Genomic DNA, 23,071 nt, shown 5'->3' with positions numbered 1-23,071 from the left:
TGTAAAACCAATATGGTGTATATATCTTGCCTAGTTTTAGAATGGTTTTAATGTGAGGCATGCTAAATGAGATTCTAGTCAATATGAAACATTGGGAACATTTCTGGAAGATGTTTTCTCTACCCCCTTCCTAATTTTAACCTGCCCACATATGTGTGTGAAAATCTTGGGCGCTGCAGTTGCCCAAGAACCCAGGAATTTGATGCTGGCAACTAAAATTCATTGTTTTTGCTTGCTGTGTCCATATGTTCATAATCCAGGAGAAGTGATTCTAAAGGTGTGGGGGAGCAAGCATAAGTGAGTTCACATTGTGCTGTGTGATCCTTTGCAGGTTAACTCAGAAGTGAGCTCCACTCAGTTCAGTAAAACTTACTCCCACATAAATGTGCAGGGGGCTGCAGCTTTGCGCTTTCATAAGACTTGCGTCTGGAGACCTGTGAAAAAAGGGGTTGGATAGCCCAGTACTAGGATCAACAGAATGGGGAAGGTACAGGCAGCCTCTGATGTTGAAAGTAAGATGCTTACTTTCTTAAAAGAGAGTACTGAAGTCTAAAATGCCAAGGAAAGGCCTTAGGTCAGTGACAAAGTACATGCTTTGCATGTTTACAAGGTCCTGGCATGTCAAGTCAAAAGGATCTTGGGCAGTAGCAATAGGGAAGACCTTGACTTGAGTTCCTGAAGAGGGACCATAGCTCAGTGAAAGAGCACCTGCTTTGAATTCAGATGGTTCCAGGTTAAAACCCTGGTATTTCCAGGTAGAGCAGATAAAAATTTCTGTCTCAAATCTTGCAGAGCTGCTGCCAATCTATGTTGACAATACTGGGCTAGATAGACCAATAGTATGATTCAGTATAAAACATCTTCATACATAAGCTGGTCAATAAACCATACCATCTGCCATGGAACATCTACTCCTTAATTCTAAGTGTGTAGTGATAGGTTGTGATAATTTAGTAGTGAAGTGAAGGTGTTCTGCTTTCTTCATTGCTTCACGTATACTGAAGACTTTAATTCCTGCGTGTTGACAGTTGATTGTAGGCCCTAGTTGGTGAACATATGATTCTGCCTTCTTCTGTATCAGACCACTGGTCAGTTTAAATCAGTATTGTCTGCTTTTTCCAGGTTTGAAGTGGGTTCCCAGGTTCCCAGCCCAGGTTCCCAGCCCTACCTGGGAATGCCAGGGACATGCAAAGTGTGCACTTTACTTGTGAGCAACAGCACCTACCTGCACAATGTCCCCTGGCCCAACTAAACTTTCCTGCCTTTGTCCTCATATGTGTCTCTGCCCCTCTTTGGGGGAGATCCAGCTAGTGCTTCAAAATCCATTGTGCTGTAGAAACTTAACTAAACTGGGCCCTGCTTTGGTATCACTATTCCATGGAGAACTTGCTTATTCTGTTCCCTGTCCTGGACCCCATAGCAATTCTAACCTTTAATGTGGTCTCGTTTGTGAAGTGTCTCCCAGCTGTGTAAATATGGAAAGCCTGATAGAATAACACAGCTGCTTACCTTGCCTCAGAAAAGTTCAAATGCGGATTTGGCAGGCAGGGGAACAAGACCCGCCTCCTGTGTGTATTTGTTGGCTGAGAAGAGTGTGTGGCAATACAGATCAGAGTTCAGCAAGAAAAGCTGGAGTTGGGAATGTGGCCCCACACAGAATCCAGCATTGAGAATTACTGGTGGAGTCAGGTTGGAACTGTGCTGTGTGGCTTGGTTCAGAAGTTGCTGTTGTGGATTGAGAGCTACTAATGCATGATCCAGTTCGGTACTACACTGGTAGCGTCAGTAAAGAAGAACCAGGTGAGATGAGAGGATGGCAAGGCTCCTCTTTACAAAGGAAAGGCACTGCTACCTTTGGGGGCACCACCCCCTGTATGAGCCTCCTCTTACACTTCCTGATCCCTTTCTTATCTGAAGTTAGGTGGTTGTACCTTCTTTGTAATGGTACCCTCATTATGGAATTCCCTCAAGAGAAACTTGATGTAAAAAGCTCTGTCTTTTCTCTCAAGAGAACCTTGAGAGCTGGCCTACCCTGGCAGGTGTTTGTGTTTTGATAGACTTCTCAGCTGCTGAAAATCGAGCCTTTTCTGGTTTTAGGCTGTCTACCTAATGTTGCTGGTGACTTTTATGATGCATTTTCTTTTTATTTTGTATGTTTGATTTGTTGTCAGCCACCCTAATGGACAGAGATTGCAACAATAATGAAATATTTCCCTGGTTGAGCTACAACCCCAAAGAAGCCATAGCCAGGTTTCCTGCAGTACTGTATGGATCCTTGCCTGCCTGGTGCGAAGGTTGCGGACATCACTTCTCGTCTAGACAGGCTGGTAGACAGTGCTGGGGGAGAGGTAGCGGCTGTGGTGCATGTTGGCACCAACGACGTGGGCAAGTGTAGCTGGGAGGTCCTGGAGGCCAAATTTAGGCTTTTAGGCAGGAAGCTGAAAGTCAGGACCTCAAAGGTAGCGTTCTCTGAAGTGCTACCTGTTCCACGCGCAGGGCCAGCTAGGCAGGCGGAGATCAGGGGTCTCAATGCGTGGATGAGACGGTGGTGTAGGGAGGAGGGGTTTAGATTCGTTAGGCACTGGGGAACGTTTTGGGACAAGCGGGGCCTGTACAAGAGGGACGGGCTCCATTTGAACCAGAATGGAACCAGACTGCTGGCGCATAACATTAAAAAGGTGGCAGAGCAGCTTTTAAACTGATCCCTGGGGGAAGGCCGACAGGAGCCGAGGGGCATCCGGTTCGGGACTCCTCATCCCTATGGGATGAGGATGGGGAGGTTATAGAACAACAAGACAAAGGCAGGGTAGGAGAAGAAATTGGGAAAGTTAGGGAGATGGGATGTGATAGATGGTTTGGCACAATGAGAGGATGCGGGGACAAAGGAGCGAATAAGCAGCCCATCCTGGGGCATTCCGTGTATAAATGCTTTTATGCGAATGCCCGAAGTCTACGAGCAAAGGTGGGAGAACTGGAATGTCTGGTGACAAGGGAAAATATTGACATAGTGGGCATAACGGAAACCTGGTGGAATGCGGAGAATCAGTGGGATACCGCAATCCCGGGCTATAAACTCTACAGGAGGGACAGGCAGGGGCGTGTTGGAGGTGGGGTGGCCCTTTATGTTAAGGAAGGGATAGAATCCAGCAAAGTAGAGATTGAAGGTGGGTCCGACTCCACCGTAGAATCTCTGTGGGTTAAATTACCAGGCTTGTGCAGCGATGTAATACTGGGGGCGTGCTATCGTCCTCCAGACCAGAAATCTGATGGGGACCTTGAAATGAGGAAACAGATCAGGGAGGTGACAAGGAAGGACAGGGTTGTAATCATGGGGGACTTCAATTATCCTCATATTGACTGGGTCAATTTGTGTTCTGGTCACGATAAGGAAACCGGATTTCTTGACGTGCTGAATGACTGTGGCTTAGATCAGCTAGTCACGGAGCCCACCAGAGGACAGGTGACTCTGGATTTAATTTTGTGCGGTACGCAGGACCTGGTTAGAGATGTAAACGTTACTGAGCCATTGGGGAACAGTGATCATGCTGCGATCCGTTTTGACGTGCACGTTGGGGGAAGAATACCAGGCAAATCTCTAACAAAAACCCTTGACTTCCGACGGGCGGACTTCCCTCAAATGAGGAGGCTGGTTAGAAGGAGGTTGAAAGGGAAGGTAAAAAGAGTCCAGTCTCTCCAGAATGCATGGAGGCTGCTTAAAACAACAGTAATAGAGGCCCAGCAGAGGTGTATACCGCAAAGAAAGAAGGGTTCCACTAAATGCAGGAGAGTGCCTGCATGGCTAACCAGCCAAGTTAGAGAGGCTGTGAAGGGCAAGGAAGCTTCCTTCCGTAAATGGAAGTCTTGCCCTAATGAAGAGAATAAAAAGGAACATAAACTGTGGCAAAAGAAATGTAAGAAGGTGATAGGGGAGGCCAAGCGAGACTATGAGGAACGCATGGCCAGCAACATTAAGGGGAATAATAAAAGCTTCTTCAAATATGTTAGAAGCAGGAAACCCGCCAGAGAATCGGTTGGCCCTCTGGATGGTGAGGGAGGGAAAGGGGAGATAAAAGGAGACTTAGAGATGGCAGAGAAATTAAATGAGTTCTTTGCATCTGTCTTCATGGCAGAAGACCTCGGGCAGATACCGCTGCCCGAACGGCCCCTCCTAACCGAGGAGTTAAGTCAGATAGAGGTTAAAAGAGAAGATGTTTCAGACCTCATTGATAAATTAAAGATCAATAAGTCACCGGGCCCTGATGGCATACACCCAAGGGTTATTAAGGAATTGAAGAATGAAGTTGCAGATCTCTTGACTAAGGTATGCAACTTGTCCCTCAAAACGGCCATGGTGCCAGAAGATTGGAGGATAGCAAATGTCACGCCTATTTTTAAAAAGGGAAAGAGGGGGGACCCGGGAAACTATAGGCCGGTCAGCCTAACATCCATACCGGGTAAGATGGTGGAATGCCTCATCAAAGATAGGATCTCAAAACACATAGACGAACAGGCCTTGCTGAGGGAGAGTCAGCATGGCTTCTGTAAGGGTAAGTCTTGCCTCACGAACCTTATAGAATTCTTTGAAAAGGTCAACAGGCATGTGGATGCGGGAGAACCCGTGGACATTATATATCTGGACTTTCAGAAGGCGTTTGACACGGTCCCTCACCAAAGGCTACTGAAAAAACTCCACAGTCAGGGAATTAGAGGACAGGTCCTCTCGTGGATTGAGAACTGGTTGGAGGCCAGGAAGCAGAGAGTGGGTGTCAATGGGCAATTTTCACAATGGAGAGAGGTGAAAAGCGGTGTGCCCCAAGGATCTGTCCTGGGACCGGTGCTTTTCAACCTCTTCATAAATGACCTGGAGACAGGGTTGAGCAGTGAAGTGGCTAAGTTTGCAGACGACACCAAACTTTTCCGAGTGGTAAAGACCAGAAGTGATTGTGAGGAGCTCCAGAAGGATCTCTCCAGACTGGCAGAATGGGCAGCAAAATGGCAGATGCGCTTCAATGTCAGTAAGTGTAAAGTCATGCACATTGGGGCAAAAAATCAAAACTTTCGATATAGGCTGATGGGTTCTGAGCTGTCTGTGACAGATCAGGAGAGAGATCTTGGGGTGGTGGTGGACAGGTCGATGAAAGTGTCGACCCAATGTGCGGCAGCAGTGAAGAAGGCCAATTCTATGCTTGGGATCATTAGGAAGGGTATTGAGAACAAAACGGTTAGTATTATAATGCCGTTGTACAAATCGATGGTAAGGCCACACCTGGAGTATTGTGTCCAGTTCTGGTCGCCGCATCTCAAAAAAGACATAGTAGAAATGGAAAAGGTGCAAAAGAGAGCGACTAAGATGATTACGGGGCTGGGGCACCTTCCTTATGAGGAAAGGCTACGGCGTTTGGGCCTCTTCAGCCTAGAAAAGAGACGCTTGAGGGGGGACATGATTGAGACATACAAAATTATGCAGGGGATGGACAGAGTGGATAGGGAGATGCTCTTTACACTCTCACATAATACCAGAACCAGGGGACATCCACTAAAATTGAGTGTTGGGCGGGTTAGGACAGACAAAAGAAAATATTTCTTTACTCAGCGCGTGGTCGGTCTGTGGAACTCCTTGCCACAGGATGTGGTGCTGGCGTCTAGCCTAGACGCCTTTAAAAGGGGATTGGACAAGTTTCTGGAGGAAAAATCCATTATGGGGTACAAGCCATGATGTGTATGCGCAACCTCCTGATTTTAGGAATGGGTTAAGTCAGAATGCCAGATGTAGGGGAGAGCACCAGGATGAGGTCTCTTGTTATCTGGTGTGCTCCCTGGGGCATTTGGTGGGCCGCTGTGAGATACAGGAAGCTGGACTAGATGGGCCTATGGCCTGATCCAGTGGGGCTGTTCTTATGTTCTTATGTTCTTATGTTCTTATCCTGGTATCACAAACTGCCCTTCTGTTTCTGTTTTATGTGCAGATAAGCCTCTGTTTGCAGCAAGATCAGGGAAAGGGCTTCACCCTCCCTGCCCCACCTCTGTAAAACATGTCTGAACTGGGAGATACAAAAAGGATTAATTATTTGAGTATAAACATTATTCAGGAGTTGCATTCTTCATGTCAGACGTCAGAATGGTGGCTGGAGGAGACCAAGGCCTACTCTGGATCTTGCCATGTATTGAAGTGTTAGGGGAATCTTGCCCAGATTGCCTGTCTCATTCCCCACTTCTCTTTGTTTTAACCAGCTGGCAACCTGGGTCTGCCAATGTGCTCTGTTTTGCTAGCCCCTGCACTGGTTATAGGTACTAGGGTGAGGGGGTTGTTATAGAGAATTATTAGCTGCTTAAATAATTGCATACATTTGTGACTACTGTAGACTAACTGTGTAGTTGTCACTCAGTTGTAATCCTGATGTTAATTGTGCTTGTATGAACATGAATCACAGCTTCTAAGGCTACATCGCAGTCTGAAATTTTCTTCAGCTTTGGCAACTATTTTGTACATGCAAAAGAAAATGGTAAAAGGGTATATTTCTCCTCTCCCTGCATTCCCCCCCCCCAGTATATTAATGCTTAGAGTGCGGATTTTCAGCTATTTGGAAACAGTTTTTATTTCAAATGGATTTTTCTTCCTGAAGAGGAGGTTGTGAGTGCAACTCTTGCCATAAGCTATTGACTATTCTATTGTGGTGTTGTCTTTTATAGTAAAGGCTTATGCCAGGGCCCTTCCCTTTGCTAACTATCAGCAAGAATGTGCTGAGTCATGGTAGGGAGGGAGGTTCTGCATGCTGCAGCAGCTCTGTTGAGAAGCAATTTTGAAGGAAATGAGCCTGGCCTGATGAGTGCAAATAATTGTTCATGCGACGAGGGGTCTACTTCTAAAAGCAGCACAACAGACATGCAGGGTGCCCAGATGTGAGAATCATGGAGGCAGTTGCTGTATCTACTGGGGGGCAATACTTTGATGTTAGGCTGATTATGCAATCATAATCAGTTCTACCTGCACCTATCAGCCTATCTGATTCTAATAGATGCTGTTCCTAATAGATGCCTTGGCTTTTCTGGCTTGAACAGGAATGGACTTGGAGCGGCATTTGTAAGCCTTCTGTTGTTGGTCCACTTGAGCAAATATGGCATCGGTGTCAGTCAGGTTGGGAGCAGGCCAAAAACCCATTCAGCCAGGCTGACTGACCCCTGAACTCTCACTGCCTGTGGTAGCACCTAGTGTGCTGTGGGGGCTCCAGTGCAAGACTTTTCCCCAAGGCCAAAAAAGAAAGTGAGAATTGGGGCTGATGTAATCAGCACACATGCAAGAGCAGCTACCCCAGATAATGCATAGGTTGAGTTAACTTACAGATAATGTACATGTTGAGTTATTTGCAAGGTTCTGATCCCAGAATGGATGGATGGCAAAAATGCATTAAAGCATATCCATTTGAAAAACAATGCCCTTTGGCTCAGTAATTTAAAAACAACCTTGCTGACCTTTGTAATGCCTCAAGCAGACAGTTTTCTCTCCAGGCGCTTAGAAAGGCAGCAATCCCTTCACCAGCGCGGGGGAGGGGGGTGGCATTGTTTCATGTGCTTAGGGGAAGGGAGAGGTTCTTTACCTTGGAGTGAAGCTGTTCTGAGTACCTGGAGGGAGAACAATTGATGGATTATCAGTTGGCTGCTGTCTCTTGCATTAATGAGGCTATTGTTAAGTGACTGTATTCCTGTAATTTAAAGGGCTCTTGTCATTGCACTGAGATAAAACTGCTGGTGAAAATTCCATGGATAATTAGATTATACCTGTATTTCTTTGTTGAGGTGCCTGACAAGTTTTGGTTCTTTGTTTCTCAAGAGAATGTTGTCTTAAATAGAATAGTTCACTGCATAGGCTGGGATCAACTAAGCAAACCAGGCACTGCATCTGAGCCAATATGGCAGCAGTGCTCCAAGGATCTAGGCAGGAGTACTTCCCAAACCTACCTGGAAATGCCAGGAACTTGACCATGCAAAGTGTGTGCCTGACCACTGAGCTGTTGCCTTCTCCTCCTTGGAACTGTGCCTGGTGAACCCTGGATGTCTTCAGATGCCCTTCAGTGGGAAGAGCAGTAATTGCAGATGACTGTCCCAGAAAGACATTATGCCCACCACCACTGATGTTGTCCTGAGGTGTGCAGTCAGGTTGGACTGCTTGATGTGTTCTGCACAGTATGCTCCCAGTTTGAGGTGACAGTGAAGCCCAGCTGGCTTGGCCAGTCACTCTCTGTGAGCGGCTCGTGCTCATAGGAGCATGGCCTGAATTGATATGTCCCATACAGGATAGGATTCAAACAGCTAACTTTTAAGAGCTAGCACTCTGTCTCCTAAAGGAGCTACAGGGGATGCCGCTGTTTCCTCTGTCTCAGTCAGCTTGTAAGATGCTCTAGTCAAGGACATCTCAGAACTGTTGGTAGTACAGTGAAGTTGGATTTGTGTGCTTGAGTTAGGCTTCTGTCACAGATGCATTGTACAGGGGGGCCCCTGTTTTATGTATCTGTGGATTGTGCTCTGTTCTCCTCACCTCTAGAGCAGTGGTCCTCACATTTAGCCCCAGGACCCACTTTTTAGAATGAGAATCTGTCAGGACCCACCGGAAGTGATGTTATGACCAGAGGTGACATCATCAAGCAGGATAATTTTTAATAATCCTGGGCTGCAATCCTACCCACACTGATCCAGGAGTAAGTCCCATTAACTATCATTGTTAAAAGCATCTTTATAGTAATCTGTTAAACGTACAAATCTGTGGCATTTCCCCAAATGCAACCACATACCATGGTAGCATGAGGTCTAATATATTCAAAATGAAATATTGAAATGAATGGGGACCCACCTGAAATTGGCTCGCAACCCGCCTAGGGGGTCCTGACCCACAGTTTGAGAAACACTGCTCTAGAGGATCTTCTGAGCCCAGCACGGGCCGTACATGTCTGTCCGCAGCCTCTGCTGGGCTCAGACTGAGCCTTACAGCAAAAAAAAAAAAAAAGGCAACTTGGTTTTTTTTTTTTTGTGAAACCAGAAGTGACTTTTTAATGCCTTACAAGGCATTAAGAGGCTCATTCACGTAATGCCTTATAGGGCATTAAGAACATCACCAATGGTTTTACAAAAAAACTTAAAGTCGCTTTGCTGTAAGGTTCCGTCTGAGCCTGTCAGAGGCTGGGAACTGATGTGCATAGCCTCTGCGGGGCTCAGAATGCACTCTGGAGACGAGGGGAGCAGAGCTCCCCTTGTCTCTGGAGGGTGGGGGCATTCCCTGGTGTCCACGGTTTCACTTAACCATGAATGATGGTGGTTCCAGAACAGAACCCCCATGGATACTGGGGCACGCCTGCATAGCCTTGAATGAGTGTGACTAAGCTGTGGTTGCCCATCGTACTGAGGGCCAGGTTAGCCTACCACAGTGGTTCTCAACCTTTGTTTGGGATGCTACTCCCTCAAGGAGGGTAACGACCCAACCAGGTACCTGTAGGTGCTGTTAGTATGACACTTCTGGATTTCACTGTTGCCACTGCCGCTGCATGCAAGTAAAAAAAAAGAACCTTATTTACATGCATGTGGTAGCGGTGGCAGCAAACCCTGGAAGTGCCGTACTAATGACACCTATGGGCCCCTGGTCAAGTCGCTACCCCTCTTAAGGGGATAGCGTCCCAAACAAAGGTTGGGAATGCCTTCCTTGAGGTGATCACAACCCCCAGGTTGAGAAATGCTGGCCTACCAGCTGGTTTCCAGTTGATTGTCAGGATGGCCTGGGCAGGGGTTCTGAATTGCTGCTTCCTTTTTCCAAAGTTTATTCAGCATCAGAGCATTCTCTCTGAATTCCTAGAAAGCCATTTATTTAGAATGTGTATCTTGCCTTTCCATCCTATTAATGGAACAGAATGCAGCTAATAATATGTTAAAACAATCACACCCATATAGCAAAGCTCATAACAGCAGAACAACAACAATATCCAGAGCAGAAGTAAACAAACAAGAGTGGCAGATGTCTCTCTAAGAATTAAAAACCTGCTGAAAAAGAGAGGCTTTCAGTAAGCAGCAGAACCCCAAGAGGAGTGTGGCTTGCCTCATCTTGCAAGGCAGAGCACTGCATAAGGTAGGTGCCACCACAGAGAAGGTCTATTTAATGTAAAGCCACTACACAGTTGTGGTTCCTCCAGTGTTTCTTGCTCTAAAGCTCCAAATGAAAGCTGTGATTAGTCCCTTCCAGTCCAGTGGAGTGAGTTGGATTGAGCAGGTGGAGATGCATAATGAATGCACAATACATAATTAAACTGAGGAACTGGCAGCCACTACATGGAATATTTTCATGGAGGATAGGTATACCAGTGACTATTGGCCATGATAGCCAAATCCACCCTCTGTATACAGAGGTAGGACACTTCCAAGTACCAGTGCTGAGGTTTGAACAAAGGAAAGCTGCCCCTTTTGTGGTCTGCTTGTGAACTTGCACAGGTTTCTGGCATGCATGTAAGTTAGGTGGACCTTAGTCTGATCTGGCAGTGCGGTTCACATATTTCCTAGGACACCAAATGTTCAGAAATGCGACTTCCTGCTGCACACCCCAGACAGTTAGACTGCCCTGTAGGGGTGCAAAAGTCAGTTTAGGGTAGCTTTTTAGTGACTGGGGTTTAGGAGGTACTGGGCATTTTTTAAAATTTAGCTTTGTGTTTGCATCTCACCCCATGCCTGTGGTAACCATTTTATGAAAACAAAATGTAAGCTATAAAATGTCACGGGCCATTTTAACTGTGGCTACTCAAACTGAGCTGGCCAATCAGAGCTCAGTGCAGCAGTGGGGAGGTTCACAGAGGGGGCTGCAAACCTCTAGGAGGCTTTGGAACCCCTCAGAGGTACATATAAATGCCCCTGTGTCTCAGCGGTGCCACAATCACTGAGGTACTGTTGGGGCACACACCCCCTGCTCCTGCCCCACACCTGCAACAATTTACAAGTCAGAGGAGTTTGGGAACCACTGGCTTCGATAGTCTCATTGAGATGACTTTTGCCTTTCTGTAAGAAGGTGAAATGTTCAGCTGACACTCCTCTATGTATTTGTCTAATCTTTAAAAATAAAAAAGCATCTAGACTCTCATGCCCATGATCTCACCTTATGGATTAAAGTAGCTTTGTGCATCATCTTTGTACAACTGTGTTCCCCCCCCCCCCCGCATTTCTAATTGGTTCTTCAGTTCTTAGTTGATCATTTATGTTTTGGTTTACAGACGTGGATTGTGTTTATGGGTTTTTGTCAATTTTATAGTTGTATCTTTAACTTGTGTAAACTGCCTTGAGGACCCTCTTGAAGGAACAGACAGAGTATAAATTACCAGATAGTCAAAAATAATGGAATTGTCTTCTATGGAATCAGACCGTTGGTCCATTTCTGACTGGCAGTGGCTGTTCAAAGCCTTGGCCAGATATCTAATTTTTCCATGGTACGAGGGCTGAACCTTATGCACACACCACATACATTCTATTGTTGATGAGTGACTTTTACACAGAAACACATACCATGCCCACTGCCCTGTGGCAAATATGGAGACCATCTCATATCAGTGGGAGTGCAGTGTATCAGCACACCCTAAGGGTGTTTATGCAACTGCTCCATCTAAGTGCAGAGAGAGCCAATGAGTGGATGCATTTTCCAGAGCATTGTGACATGGCTCAAGTCATGTCAGAATGTGCGGGCTGTCCTATTGGGGAACGGGGCTGGGGGTGTCCCATTAGGGGGAGAGTATGGGGGAAATTATACATATTTGTTCTCCTTTAGTACTTTGTCCCAGGGTGCCCCTGCCTCAACTGTAGGCACTGAGAGCCCAGTAAGAACAGCTGCCATCTCTGCCTTGAGCTTTTGCTCACTCAGCTGCTGTGCCCAGGTCTGTCAAACAGAGCTTGCTTGTGACCTCATCAGTTGCTGCTAAGGCTCTGTCTTTCCTTGCTCCCTCCAGCAGCCACCCACCACCCTGGGCGCTCAGGGCCAGGAGGAGGAGCCTGCTTCCTCCTGGCCTCAGCCCTGTGGTAGGGCGGAGGGAGGGAGAGCTGGGGAGCTTGCCAAGCTTTGAACGACATGGCAGCTGGCTTTAGTGAGGGTGGCCTGTCATGGGTGGTGTGAGGTTCTCTTCAAGCACGAGTTGTTGTCAGATGAGTTCAGGCCTCCACGTGGGCTACCAGAAGCTGAGCAGATCCTTTTCCTGCTCTGCCTCCAAGGCTTTCCAGCACCTGTAAGATTTTTGTTGGACTGAGGAACAGAATGTTGATCCACAAGGTGTAGAGAGCTCTAAAGGGGCATTAGACAAATCCTTGGAGGATCAGTCTGTCAGTGGATATTTGCTAGGATAGCTGACTGGAATCTCTGTGTTCCTGGAGTAACAGATACTGGAACAAACTATAGAGTAGAGCAGCTGCCTTCATGCGCTGCATGCAAACTTCCTGTTGGCCTTTGGGTGGCTGCTGCTGGACTTTATTAAGCTTTGGATAGTTCTTTGTCTTCATTCCAGCTGTGTGCACTGTTGGGTATGTTAGGCCAGACTCACTTGGTCCTCAAATGAGCTGTAGGCATCTCTCTGTCTTGGGGGTAGGTGATGGGTTGAAGCCAAGTATGTTTCAGCAGTTTATGGTGCTTAAGAAAAGGGACAGTACATTCTTACTAGTATATCTTCCATGTACTATGACAAAGGAACTCCTTTGTTTAATTGCTAACAGCAACTCTCATTTTTTTCCACGGGCTAGCAGATCCGGATACGAGATCCGAATCAGGGTGGCAAGGATATCACAGAAGAAATAATGTCTGGCGCTAGAACTTCCTCTACCCCTACTCCTCCGCAGGTAAGGACCTTTCTATCTCTACTTGAATTCCCTGTGGTCAAGAGATCATATTTTGATGATGTTTTTTCTTTTTCTGAACAAAGCTGTTGATGAATAGCTAACACCCTGGAAGTCCAAATCAGGATTCCGAATGATCTTGTCAGGCTCAGTCACTGGCCCTGTATGAGCAAGATAACAGACAAATACAAAGTCTTACACATGGGTGCAAAGAATCAGAGGCACAAGTACAGGATGGGGGAGACCTGGTTTGCTTGCTGCATGTGAGAAAAGAATTTTGCTGTCATAATGAACCACAAGCTCAGTAGTTCCCAAACATTTTTAATTGGCAGCTCCCTTGACCTACTGGGCCACTGGACATGTGCAGTGGTTCCCAACCTGTGAGCTATGGCTCCTTGGGTAGCCACGGAAACCAGCCAGGAGAGCCATAGAATTCTCACAAAAAAAACCTGCTGCCCTATAAAATATAGAAATCGAGAGATTAGGGCTACAATCCCTATAGGGATTTCTATATTTTATAGGGCAGCAGGTTTTTTTTGTGAGAATTCTATGGCTCTCCTGGCTGGTTTCCGTGGCTACCCAAGGAGCCATAGCTCACAGGTTGGGAACCACTGCACAAGCTGAATGTGAGCAAGCAGTGTGATATGGCTGCAGAAAAAACTATGAATAGTTCCATTCTATTTTGCTCTAGTGGCACCTCACTGTCATGAATAAGTGCATGTTAGGCCTAGGTTGGCAGTAGAAGCCTAAACCAAACTAAGGCAGTGTAACTGAGAAGTTGCTAGCAGTTCCTAGCTGCAAGAATGTGAGTAAATAAACAAAAGGATTGTTGTCTCTCCTTTGCTGGCCAGAAAGGACAGATAACAAGAATTACAACCCATTAAATGTTTAGCACCTTAGTTGACAGAGAGGCGCCTGATCAAGCGTGATGGAGTGCAGCTATGGATCTCCAGTTGGGAGGGGTAAGAACTAGGAGGAGTTAGCAACCAGGCCAACTTTGAGAAGGTTCTGTTCCTCTAATGGTCAGATTGGACAGTTTAAATAAGTATGAAGTCACTTCAGTACTATTAGCATAAGAAGTATCATAAGGAGTGCCCAAGGGGGATGTGGTTCCTTGTTGGACAGAGTTTTGGATGCAACATCCTGCATGCGCGTGAGCTCCATTGTCCATCATGGGCACCTGGCCTCATAGGTAGCCCGGGAGCTAAGAGATCTACAAGAGTAACTGACCCAGGTGAGAGATAGGTATTAATAGAGATAGCCAGCTAGCTTTATTATTTTACTGCTGATATGTTTCCTAGATGTTTATGCCTCTAGCATTTGCTGCCTTACTGTAACCTTATGTACTTAATAAACTAAAATATCTTTTACTAAACTGTTCCATTGTCTGTTGGGGACAAAGGTTCAGAATCCTGCCTAGTCGTTCAGGAAGCTACCAAGTGCTCATTGAGGTCTAGTAACTTGAGGACTGAAGCTTTAATTGGAGAAAGCGCTCAGTGCCTGCAAGGGATAGAATTAAGCCTAGAGGGTCTCAGGGTCCCTGGACAGAGGCACTGGCACATACAGGGTGGTGGCAGTACCACTGGACCGGGGGGGGGGGGCTTGAGGGCTTTAGGGTTCGCGAACCAAGAACTCTGAGCAACCCCCCTGTGTTTATGACACTCACTTGAAATGTTGTAGCCATTTCTGAACCCAGTGTTTTAAGAAGGATATTGATACTGTGATATAGGTTTAGAAGAGGGCAACAAGGATGGCAAGGGATCTGAAATCAAGGCCTATGAGGAATAGTTAAAAGAGCTTCCTGGTAAAGAGGAGACAGAGGGGAGATATGATGGCCATCTTCAAGTATGTGAAGGGCTGGCGTACAGAAGAAGGGATGACTCATTCTCTGTGGCTTCTGAGGATAGGACTAGAGACAATAAGTTGAAAGTGTAGGAAAGCAGATTTAGTATACATAAAGAAGAATTTCCCAGCTGTAAGTACTATCTGGCACTGGAACAGTGCCTTGTGCAGTATTGGACTCTCTCTCACTCTGTAGTGGAAGTTTTCAAGCAGAGGCTGGATAGTCATTGTCAGGGATGCTGTAGCATTTGCCTGAGCCAAGTGAGCAGAGGCTTCGACTGGGTGACCTACAAAGTTGCTTCCAATTTTAATGTTCTGGGAACCAAGGTCTTGTCTGGTATGAGCCTCCTTGGGCATTTCAATCCCTTGCACATTTGTTCTGAAGAAAGTCCTGATTTCTTTTTCTTTTTTCTTTTTTTTTTTTTTTGGTGGGGCTTGCTGTCAGGTAAGCATGTGTAGGACTGTGGCCTATATGTAGAGAGGTGTGAGGATTTTACTATACATCTTCATGTTTCTGAAATTTTTCTTCTTCCAGGAAATGATGTATGGGTGCCCACACATTTTGGCTCCTTGTGGAAGCCAATACTTATTCATGCTTGCTAGCAACCTTGCCTCTTCCCAAAGGGGTGGGTTGTCATCTTGGTCTGTGACATGTTGTTGAGCTTCAGGCACTTGGAGTCACTCAAGAGCATTAGTGAAGAGGCAAGCTTCCATCCTCTTGGCCATCTCTAAGCTGGTTGCTTGGCCTCTTGGAAGTTAGCATGGCAACAAAGAGAGCCTCTGCCTTTCTGTAGACTCTGTAAAGGCAGGGGTTCTTGCCAGATTTTAAAGTGCACTCACCCATATTGAATCTGTTTGGGCCCCTGATAACTTAATCAAGATGGCAAGAAAAATTTTCTGGAGTGGGGGGTGGAGGGGCAGTGGTCCCGTCTTTAACCTTTTATTCCCTCTGCTTTTTACAGGCTGGAAGTGGTCCAGAGCCACAGGCTAATGGAGAGACAACCCATGTAGCAGTTATTGTCCGGCCAGGTATGAAGTTTCACAGAGTTTAGTTTGGTGCAGTTGTTGGAGTGAGGCTCAGCTAATGTGTGAGAGAGGGAAGAATTTGCAGGAAGTGCTGCCCCCCACTAGTTGTGCCATAGGTCTTCTGAAGCCTCCGGAAGGCCTTAGAAAGGTACTTCTTGAGGCCTTGGAAGACTGCAACTAGGTTTCCTTCTTTATGAAACATTGAACCCCATGCAGCTTAGTATCCTGCGAGTATTCATTTTATATATTGAGAAGTTCCTTATGTCTGTGGTGATAGATTTGAAAGAATATTGGCAGTTCTGGTGGAATTGCAGAAGTTGGAGATGGAGAGGAGATTATTCTGAGCACAGTTATATGCCTGTGGGTGGAACTTCTGTGCAGAGATGAACAGAATAAACTGCAAAATAAGCAAATTTGCGAAATATGCTTAATTGGCATATTTCTTTCAGTTGGCTTGAATGCAACTGTTCTTGGTACAGATTGTGGGCTGTCTTGGCACCTAAGTCTTAAATGTAGAGTACGCAGACTGATTTTTGGTTTTTTTGTTCGCTTTTTTGCAATGGAGTTGTTTAGAATCTTGGAAAATCTGTACTTGGATTATAGCAGTTATTCCTTCCCCTGCATGATGTGCACAAGATTTAAAAGCAAAGGAAGCTTTACGTGACTGAGCTTCTTATAAGGTTCCCTCGGACCTGCAGCAAATTAATCCTTTCAGTGTTCTGTATATTTCAGGACTTTGGACATTGTCATTCATTTTAATTTCTTTCAGCTCACCCTAAAGAAGAGTGACTCAACCTTTATAATTTGAGATTTGCAAACTGTTTGTTATGCTAAGATCCCCACACCTTCCAAGGTGCTGTAATTTTGGGACTGAAACTCCTGTGCCCTGCATGACTCTCAGTTCCTTCCTGTGCCTCCTAATCGGGACTGCAAATTTTAATCTGTTTATTTTATAGGTGAATCAAATAATACAGGTTGGTCATCCGTTATCCAGAATTCCAAAATATGGAGTATTCTGAAATAAGGATTTTTGAGTGCCAACATAATTTTTTTTAACTATTTTGCCTAAAGAAATAAAATCACGAACTGTGTTTAATGCACAAACCTTGTTTCATGCACAAAATTATTAAAAATTTTTTACCTTTGAACTTAAGTGTACAAGGGGTATATAAAACATTAATGAATTTGTGTTTAGACTTCGACCCTTTCCCCAAGATCTCTTATGATGTATATGCAAGTATTCCGAAATACAGAAAAATCCAATATCCAAAATGCTTCTGGTCCCAAGTACTTCAGATAAGGGATACTGAACCTTTATATTAGTTATTAGTTTTAATTAATTATTAGTTAATTATAATCAGTGGGTTCACAGCTCAATTCTTTGTATGTTCTTTTTTGTTTTTATTTTTGGGTCTGGTGCTGTGGAAGCATTAAAAAGAGATTTTGAAGGTGACCAAGTTGTAGGGATTAAGTATAAGTTATCTTACAAGCATCCTTCAGTATCTGGTTTCTGGGCATTGGCCTTAGGATTGTTCTCTGCTCTGGCCTCTAGGAGGCAATCTTTCAAAGAGAATATGTGCCAGGTTATATTAAGGCCTTACCTTCACATGGCACCAGATTCCTCCTCCTGTTGAAGGAAGAGATCAGAGGTTTAGCATGTTTAGTATGCTGCTTGGCTTCAATACCTCCATCCCATCAGTTCACCTCCCCTGAAGGCCTCCTTAAAGAATCATATCTTTACCTGACACTGAAAAGAATATAGGTGTGCAGCTATACAGACTGAAGACCCATAGTCCAAATGGATGAGTAAAGAATGAATTAGCTTGACACCAAGACCTTGGGGACACTGTAGGAAGCCTACTTGTTGAGATGGGGGGATTTGACACACAGCTTCTTATTGGGACCTGTGGTACTTTGACCCATTTTGCAGGCCATTGTTAGATTTTCTTGGAATACTGTTCATGAATCCTTCTGCCCACAGAGCTCAGCTGCATGTCCACATTCATGTTAAAAGTCTTATTGCACAGATGTTCAGAAGGGTCTCTATTCCTGGGTTGGTGTCTTGTGACCTGAAAGAGAGAACCCCCATCTTTGACAGAGCTTGTGTTTGGTTGCTAGGGGCAGGGAGCCATCCGTCCTCACTATAAGCAGCCATAAAAATGGTTATGGATGGCCTGGCTTAAAGGTGTTCACTTCTTTTGTTTCTCTCCTTTTAGATTGGCCAGCAAAAACCATCTTTTTCTTTTGCCTCAGCATTTAGACATGTCTTCTTGTTCCTTTTGCAGATGATCGTTCCAAAGCTGGCCCAGTAATAAGTAAACCTGTTTCCTTGGAGCCGAGTAAATCGGCATCTCCGTCTCCCCCACCCCCTCTCATAGCAGAGGCAGAGTCTGTGCTGCCAGCCGCCGTGACGCTGGTGCACAGAGAGAGTCCCATTGCAGTGGACACTACAGAGGAGCCAGAGCCCCCAGAGGAGCCTGCAGATATCCTCGAACCTATTAGCGCCACCACTACAGTGCCAGGGGGTCCTGTGCTGCCCCAGGAAGCGCCTGTCTTGGAAGCAGAATCTGAGAAGGAGGCAGCTGCTAGCCCCGTTTTGGAGCCTTCTCCCCAACCAGTCCTGACAGAAATGCCGATGGAGGAAGAGGTGCTACCGGTGGAGCCAGTGACTACCCAAGAGGAGGCTCCTCCATCTGAGGAGCTTCCTGTTACGCTGCCGGGTGTTTCCCCTACTCCCCCACCTTCACTGGAGGAGGTCTCCAAGGGGTCTGTTGAATCAAATGGGGTGTTAGAGGAGGAAGCACCGGAGCCTGTGCCTGAGGTCCACCCGTGCCAGGCAGAACCAGCTGTGGAATCTCCCATTGCTCAGCCTGAGGAGCTGTCTGCAGTTCCCTTTGAGTTAGGGGTTGTAGGGAAGCAGGAGGCTGAAGAGCAAGAGGAGGAGCCCGAGTCAGACATCAGCCCCATCTCCGAGCCTGAGGAGATAAAGGCTGAGGTGGTGGCAGCGGTGGAAGCCCCAGTGGCCACACCTCCTGCTGAAGAAGAGGAGCCAGAGCAAGAGGAGGAAGACAGTGAGGAGCCTGTTGAGAAGCAAGAGCAAAGTGTTCAGCCACCAGCTGAACCCTTGGAGAGTGTGGAGGTGACCACGCAAGGTGGGTGCAGAAAAGTGGGGGCAGAACCATGAGCAGCCAATGAAACTGAGCAGACTTCAAGAATTCTGTAGCATGTAGCAGATCTTTGGTGCTTACTGTGGCCTTTCCGCTTTCTTAGAACCAAACTGATCTTTCCAGAAGAGAGAGCGGAAAACCCATCTCTCCTTAGGAGCACGTACTCTTAGAGTCTTTTTTGATGCTGTTTAGTTCTGTTTAGTTCATTTCCCACCACCATGTATTGACGCACCAATGTTTAGTTGATATGTGAAATATTTTCTACGCATTTAGAATATTAAAATATTTGAGGAGAGGAGAAAGCCACGGCCTTATTTAGCTGGATGGGAGATGAATACTTCCAGTTGAATGTTGCTCATTTTCCTGTGGGATGGTACCCGCGTTCCTTGCTGCAGAATCTTGAGAGGTAACCATAATCATCTCCAGAATGTCCCTCTCTAATTGTGTTCAGTACCTTGGTGGGAAGTAGCAAAGGCTTTTTAGTTATAGTTCTTGTATGCTTGGATGATCTCGTGGGCAGCTTTGCAGTAGTATATTGTCCTTTGTGTCAGGCAGCTGTTACTGCCAACATATTTAAATTCTCTCTTTCCTAGCCCTTTACAGCCCTTTTATTCTGAGATTCTTTTCTACCAAAAATTAATCATTTGCACTGGTTTCTAATACATTTGTGTCCTGCCCTTCCTGCAAAGGACTTAGGGTAGTCTTTGTGCTTCCCCTCCCATTTTATCCTAACAACCACCCTGTGAAGTGCTTCAGGCTGAGAGAGGTTAGCTGACCCAAGGTCACCCAATGAGCTTGATGGCTGAGTGGGAATTTGAATGCAGGTCTCCCTGGTCCTAATCCAACACCCTACCAACTATACCATGAAATCTTTGGTTTGTGTCAAGCTCTTTTGTGTCTACACCCTCCCGTCTGCTGCCAGTGGGGGAGGTATCATTTTAAAGCAGGTTCTACTAAGTGGTAGCAAGTGGCTCACCTTCTTTACCTTTTTGTGACTATCTAGTAGCCATGTCAGTGCCAAAGAAGAAGCGAAAGATGAAGGACCTGAACAAGAAAGAAGCCGTTGGAGACCTGCTAGATGCATTCAAAGAGGTGGGTGTGCCCCTTCCTCTCTAGGAGGTAGGAATCTGAACCAGATGCAGAGCACGAGTGCCTAGGTGGGAGGGTGATTGCTGCCTATGCCTACACTATAGATTGAATCTAGTTTTGACTGTTGCTATAGTTCCCCAAGGGCACCTTGGCAGTTGTTCCTGTTTGTTGCTGTTTAACAAATGCATCGCTGGTGAAACCTCATCCTAGTGATGAGTGCTGAACTGGCTTTTGTCATGATAGCCACACTCCTTGCTGTTATGGTGAACTCTTGCATCTCCACAGTACTCACTCACAGTGAAATGCCCCAACTCTCAGCAAAGATTATTCCAGTTAGAATAGAAGGATTGATTGTGGGTTTGCTGTTCCATCATGAAAATAACGCAAAATACCTTAGCTTTGAAAAGCAGGTTAAAAACCTTGGAGTATTAAAACCAGGAGATACTATCAGGGTGGTGTGCGTTAAAAACATTAGTCACAAAATGCATCAAGAAAAGAATATTTGCCCTTGACCACCAACTGCTTGATTGAATAAAAAGAACTTGTTGGTGGAAGCCATGGAGCTTTGCAGGGTGGAATTCCCAGAACTGGGGAGTAGCTTGCAGAAATGTTTTTTCTGCCTTTGCTGGGACAGCTTGGTGCATTGGAGAGATCTTCATGGCTAAATGCCTGACACCCTTGCAAAATTACAGCTCCCAGTATTCCCTGAGACAAGCCATGACAGACTGGTTGGGATCTGCTGGCATTTAGATGAGCCATATGTTTGTACTGCTGTGATTCTTGGATGGGTCAGAGGGCCAGAGTTGGAGGAGGCAGATGGGATCCTGTGGCCAGTGGGGGAGAAGACATTTTGTTTTTGGAGCTGTGGTTTCTAAGTGCTTGGGGACAACAGTGTTATAGTTGGCTGCTGAACCCCAGCTGTTGAGGTATAAGTTGGTTCCTGCCTAGGCCTGTTCCTAATGGATTTCTCTGCTTTCCCTCTGCAGGTCAGTGAGAGTGGCTCGGAGGCAGAGAACAAGCCCCCTGTTCCAGTCCCAGAGCCTGAGGAGCCTGTCCCAGCTCGCTCCCAGGAGGAGACAGAAGAGACATGGGAAGAGAAGGAGGACAAGCTGGACCCTGAGAAACTTAAGCAGGCGGATCAGAAGTACCGCTACAAGGAAGGTGAGCCTGGCGTCAGGGGCGACTGCTGTCCTCTTGGGCCTTCTGTGATGACATCCGCTTTGAGCCATCGTGTCTGGGCCACTGACACACTGTGATGGAGTTGAGGATCTGAGCAGGCCAGTTATCCCTTGAGCTGTCATAAAGCCTTGTTTTCCTTGGACTAACACAGAGGCTTTACAGGATTTACCCTTCTCTCTGATCTGCTGACTGATATTTCTTTAACACATTTTTATTCCACCCTTCCCTACTTATGTGAGCACCCAAGGCCGTTAACAAAGACACTTTCTAAAACTTCATAAAAATGATTTTAAAAAATCAGTACATAATGGCAAAGCCATCAGTGCACGTAAAACCATAATGGGATAGCAACAAAACCCAGCAAAATAAGAGCAGCAATAAAACTAATCAAAACAGACATGGGCACAAAAGCAGAGCAACAATGCACAATGAAACCCAAACATTAAGCAGTCACTGGTAATAAAGTGGCTATAAGGCAGCGGTTAGAAATATAAACAATATAAATATAAACAGTCTGACAGTAAGCAGCAGCAAGGCCACTCTCAGACCCAAATCATAAAACATTAAATGAAATAAAAAGTTTTCAAGCTCTCCTGGAATACTTCGAGGGAGAGACCCACTCAGACACTGTATGGGAGGGAGCCCCATAACTGTGGTGCTACCACAGGGAAGGCCCTATTTCTTGTTGTTGCTCTTGATCTCCATCAGGGGTGGCACACCTGAAAGATCCCCTGCCCCAGAGGATCTTAGCAGATGGGCCAGACTGTATGGGAGAAGACGCGGATACTCTAATCCTAAACTGTCAAGGGCTTTAGAGGTCATAACCAGCACCTTGAATTGGGCTCAGAAATAAGCCAACAATTGGTGTAACCCCTGAAATAGCAGTTCAATAAAGTTTAACTACCATGCCATTGTAATCACATGGGCCTTTGCATTCTGCACTAATTTGCAGTTTCCAGACCATTCTCCATCGGGATCTCCATGTCCATCTTAGTCCTTACAAGTGGGTAGCTCCTCCCTCTCAGGTAGGCAGGCCAGAGTCTTTTGGACTTCCTGAGGGGAGGGGCTGCCTGGACTTCCCCAGACTGGCCTAGCCTTTTTGCGAAGCAGGACAGAGCTCCACTGAAACCCCCCACTGGAGAAGCTAAGAGGGTATTTTATTTTTTATTTTTACCTCTTCCCTAACTCTCCAGCCTTCCAGCAGGCTATACTGCCTGCTGTCCCTTTAAAAAAACCTTTTCCCTTTTCCTAACTCTCCAGCCTTCCAGCAGGCAATACTGGCCGCTGTCCCTTTAAGAAATTTTTCCTTCGTTTTACCAGCAGTGTGGCTGGAGGTGTGGCTGCCTGCTTTAGAGCAAGGCAGCCAAAAAAAAAAAAAAAAAAAAAAAGCAGCCCCATTTAAAGTGCATTATAGTAGTTTGAGATGTCACCAAGGCATGGACCACAGGTTAGGTCCTGTCAGTTTGACATGGCCGCAGCGAATACACCAACCATAATGTGACAAATGTCGCCTCTTTGTGGTCCAGGAGCAGCTGAGGACTCCCAAGCTGCACACCTTGTTCTTTTAGAGGGTGCAGAAGCCCATTTGGAATAGGCCTGTAGTCTAGCACTTGAATCGTGGATTTTTGGACCAAGAAGAACACTGTGTTATCAGAATGCAATTTTAGTGTGTTAATCCCCATCAGGTTCCCAACTTGGCAATATTCCAAGACTCAACAGTTGTCCCAGTATTAGGTGGAGAGATCAATCTGGTTGTCAGTGACATATTGGTGACTCCAAATAACCCGTTGTCTTCTCCCTGTAGTTTCGTGTAGGTGTTAAAAATTTTGGGGGATAAGATAAATCCCTGTGGCACCCCACACACGATTGGCCATGGTGTCAGATACCCCCCACCCCAGACACCACTTGCTGGAACCCATCAGTCAAGAAGG

The 23,071-nt window shown here is 46.0% G+C and overlaps 1 protein-coding gene and 1 non-coding gene across 12 annotated transcripts in view; both read left to right on the top strand.

Annotated features, from left to right (window-relative positions):
• Positions 1-23,071, top strand: part of EIF4G1 (eukaryotic translation initiation factor 4 gamma 1) — an 89,784-nt gene that overhangs the window by 46,923 nt on the left and 19,790 nt on the right. For 7 of the 11 annotated variants that reach the window (XM_066619941.1, XM_066619939.1, XM_066619940.1 and 4 more), the window contains 5 exons: positions 12,745-12,840; positions 15,642-15,708; positions 17,991-18,857; positions 19,876-19,964; positions 20,948-21,122. In XM_066619941.1, the coding sequence (XP_066476038.1) occupies positions 12,745-12,840; positions 15,642-15,708; positions 17,991-18,857; positions 19,876-19,964; positions 20,948-21,122 (1,294 nt within the window). The remainder of the gene's footprint in view (positions 1-12,744; positions 12,841-15,641; positions 15,709-17,990; positions 18,858-19,875; positions 19,965-20,947; positions 21,123-23,071) is intronic. The other 4 variants (XM_066619949.1, XM_066619948.1, XM_066619942.1 and 1 more) reach the window with 2 other exon arrangements.
• LOC136647105 (small nucleolar RNA SNORD66) lies at positions 21,162-21,238 on the top strand. The gene has a single exon (XR_010794263.1). It is a non-coding gene; the product is annotated as a small nucleolar RNA SNORD66 (small nucleolar RNA).

Source organism: Tiliqua scincoides, chromosome 3 (assembly GCF_035046505.1).
Source record: "Tiliqua scincoides isolate rTilSci1 chromosome 3, rTilSci1.hap2, whole genome shotgun sequence".
Classification (NCBI taxonomy): domain Eukaryota; kingdom Metazoa; phylum Chordata; class Lepidosauria; order Squamata; family Scincidae; genus Tiliqua; species Tiliqua scincoides.
Note: the sequence above shows the minus strand (reverse complement) of the source record. Positions and strands in the feature narration are given on the sequence as shown.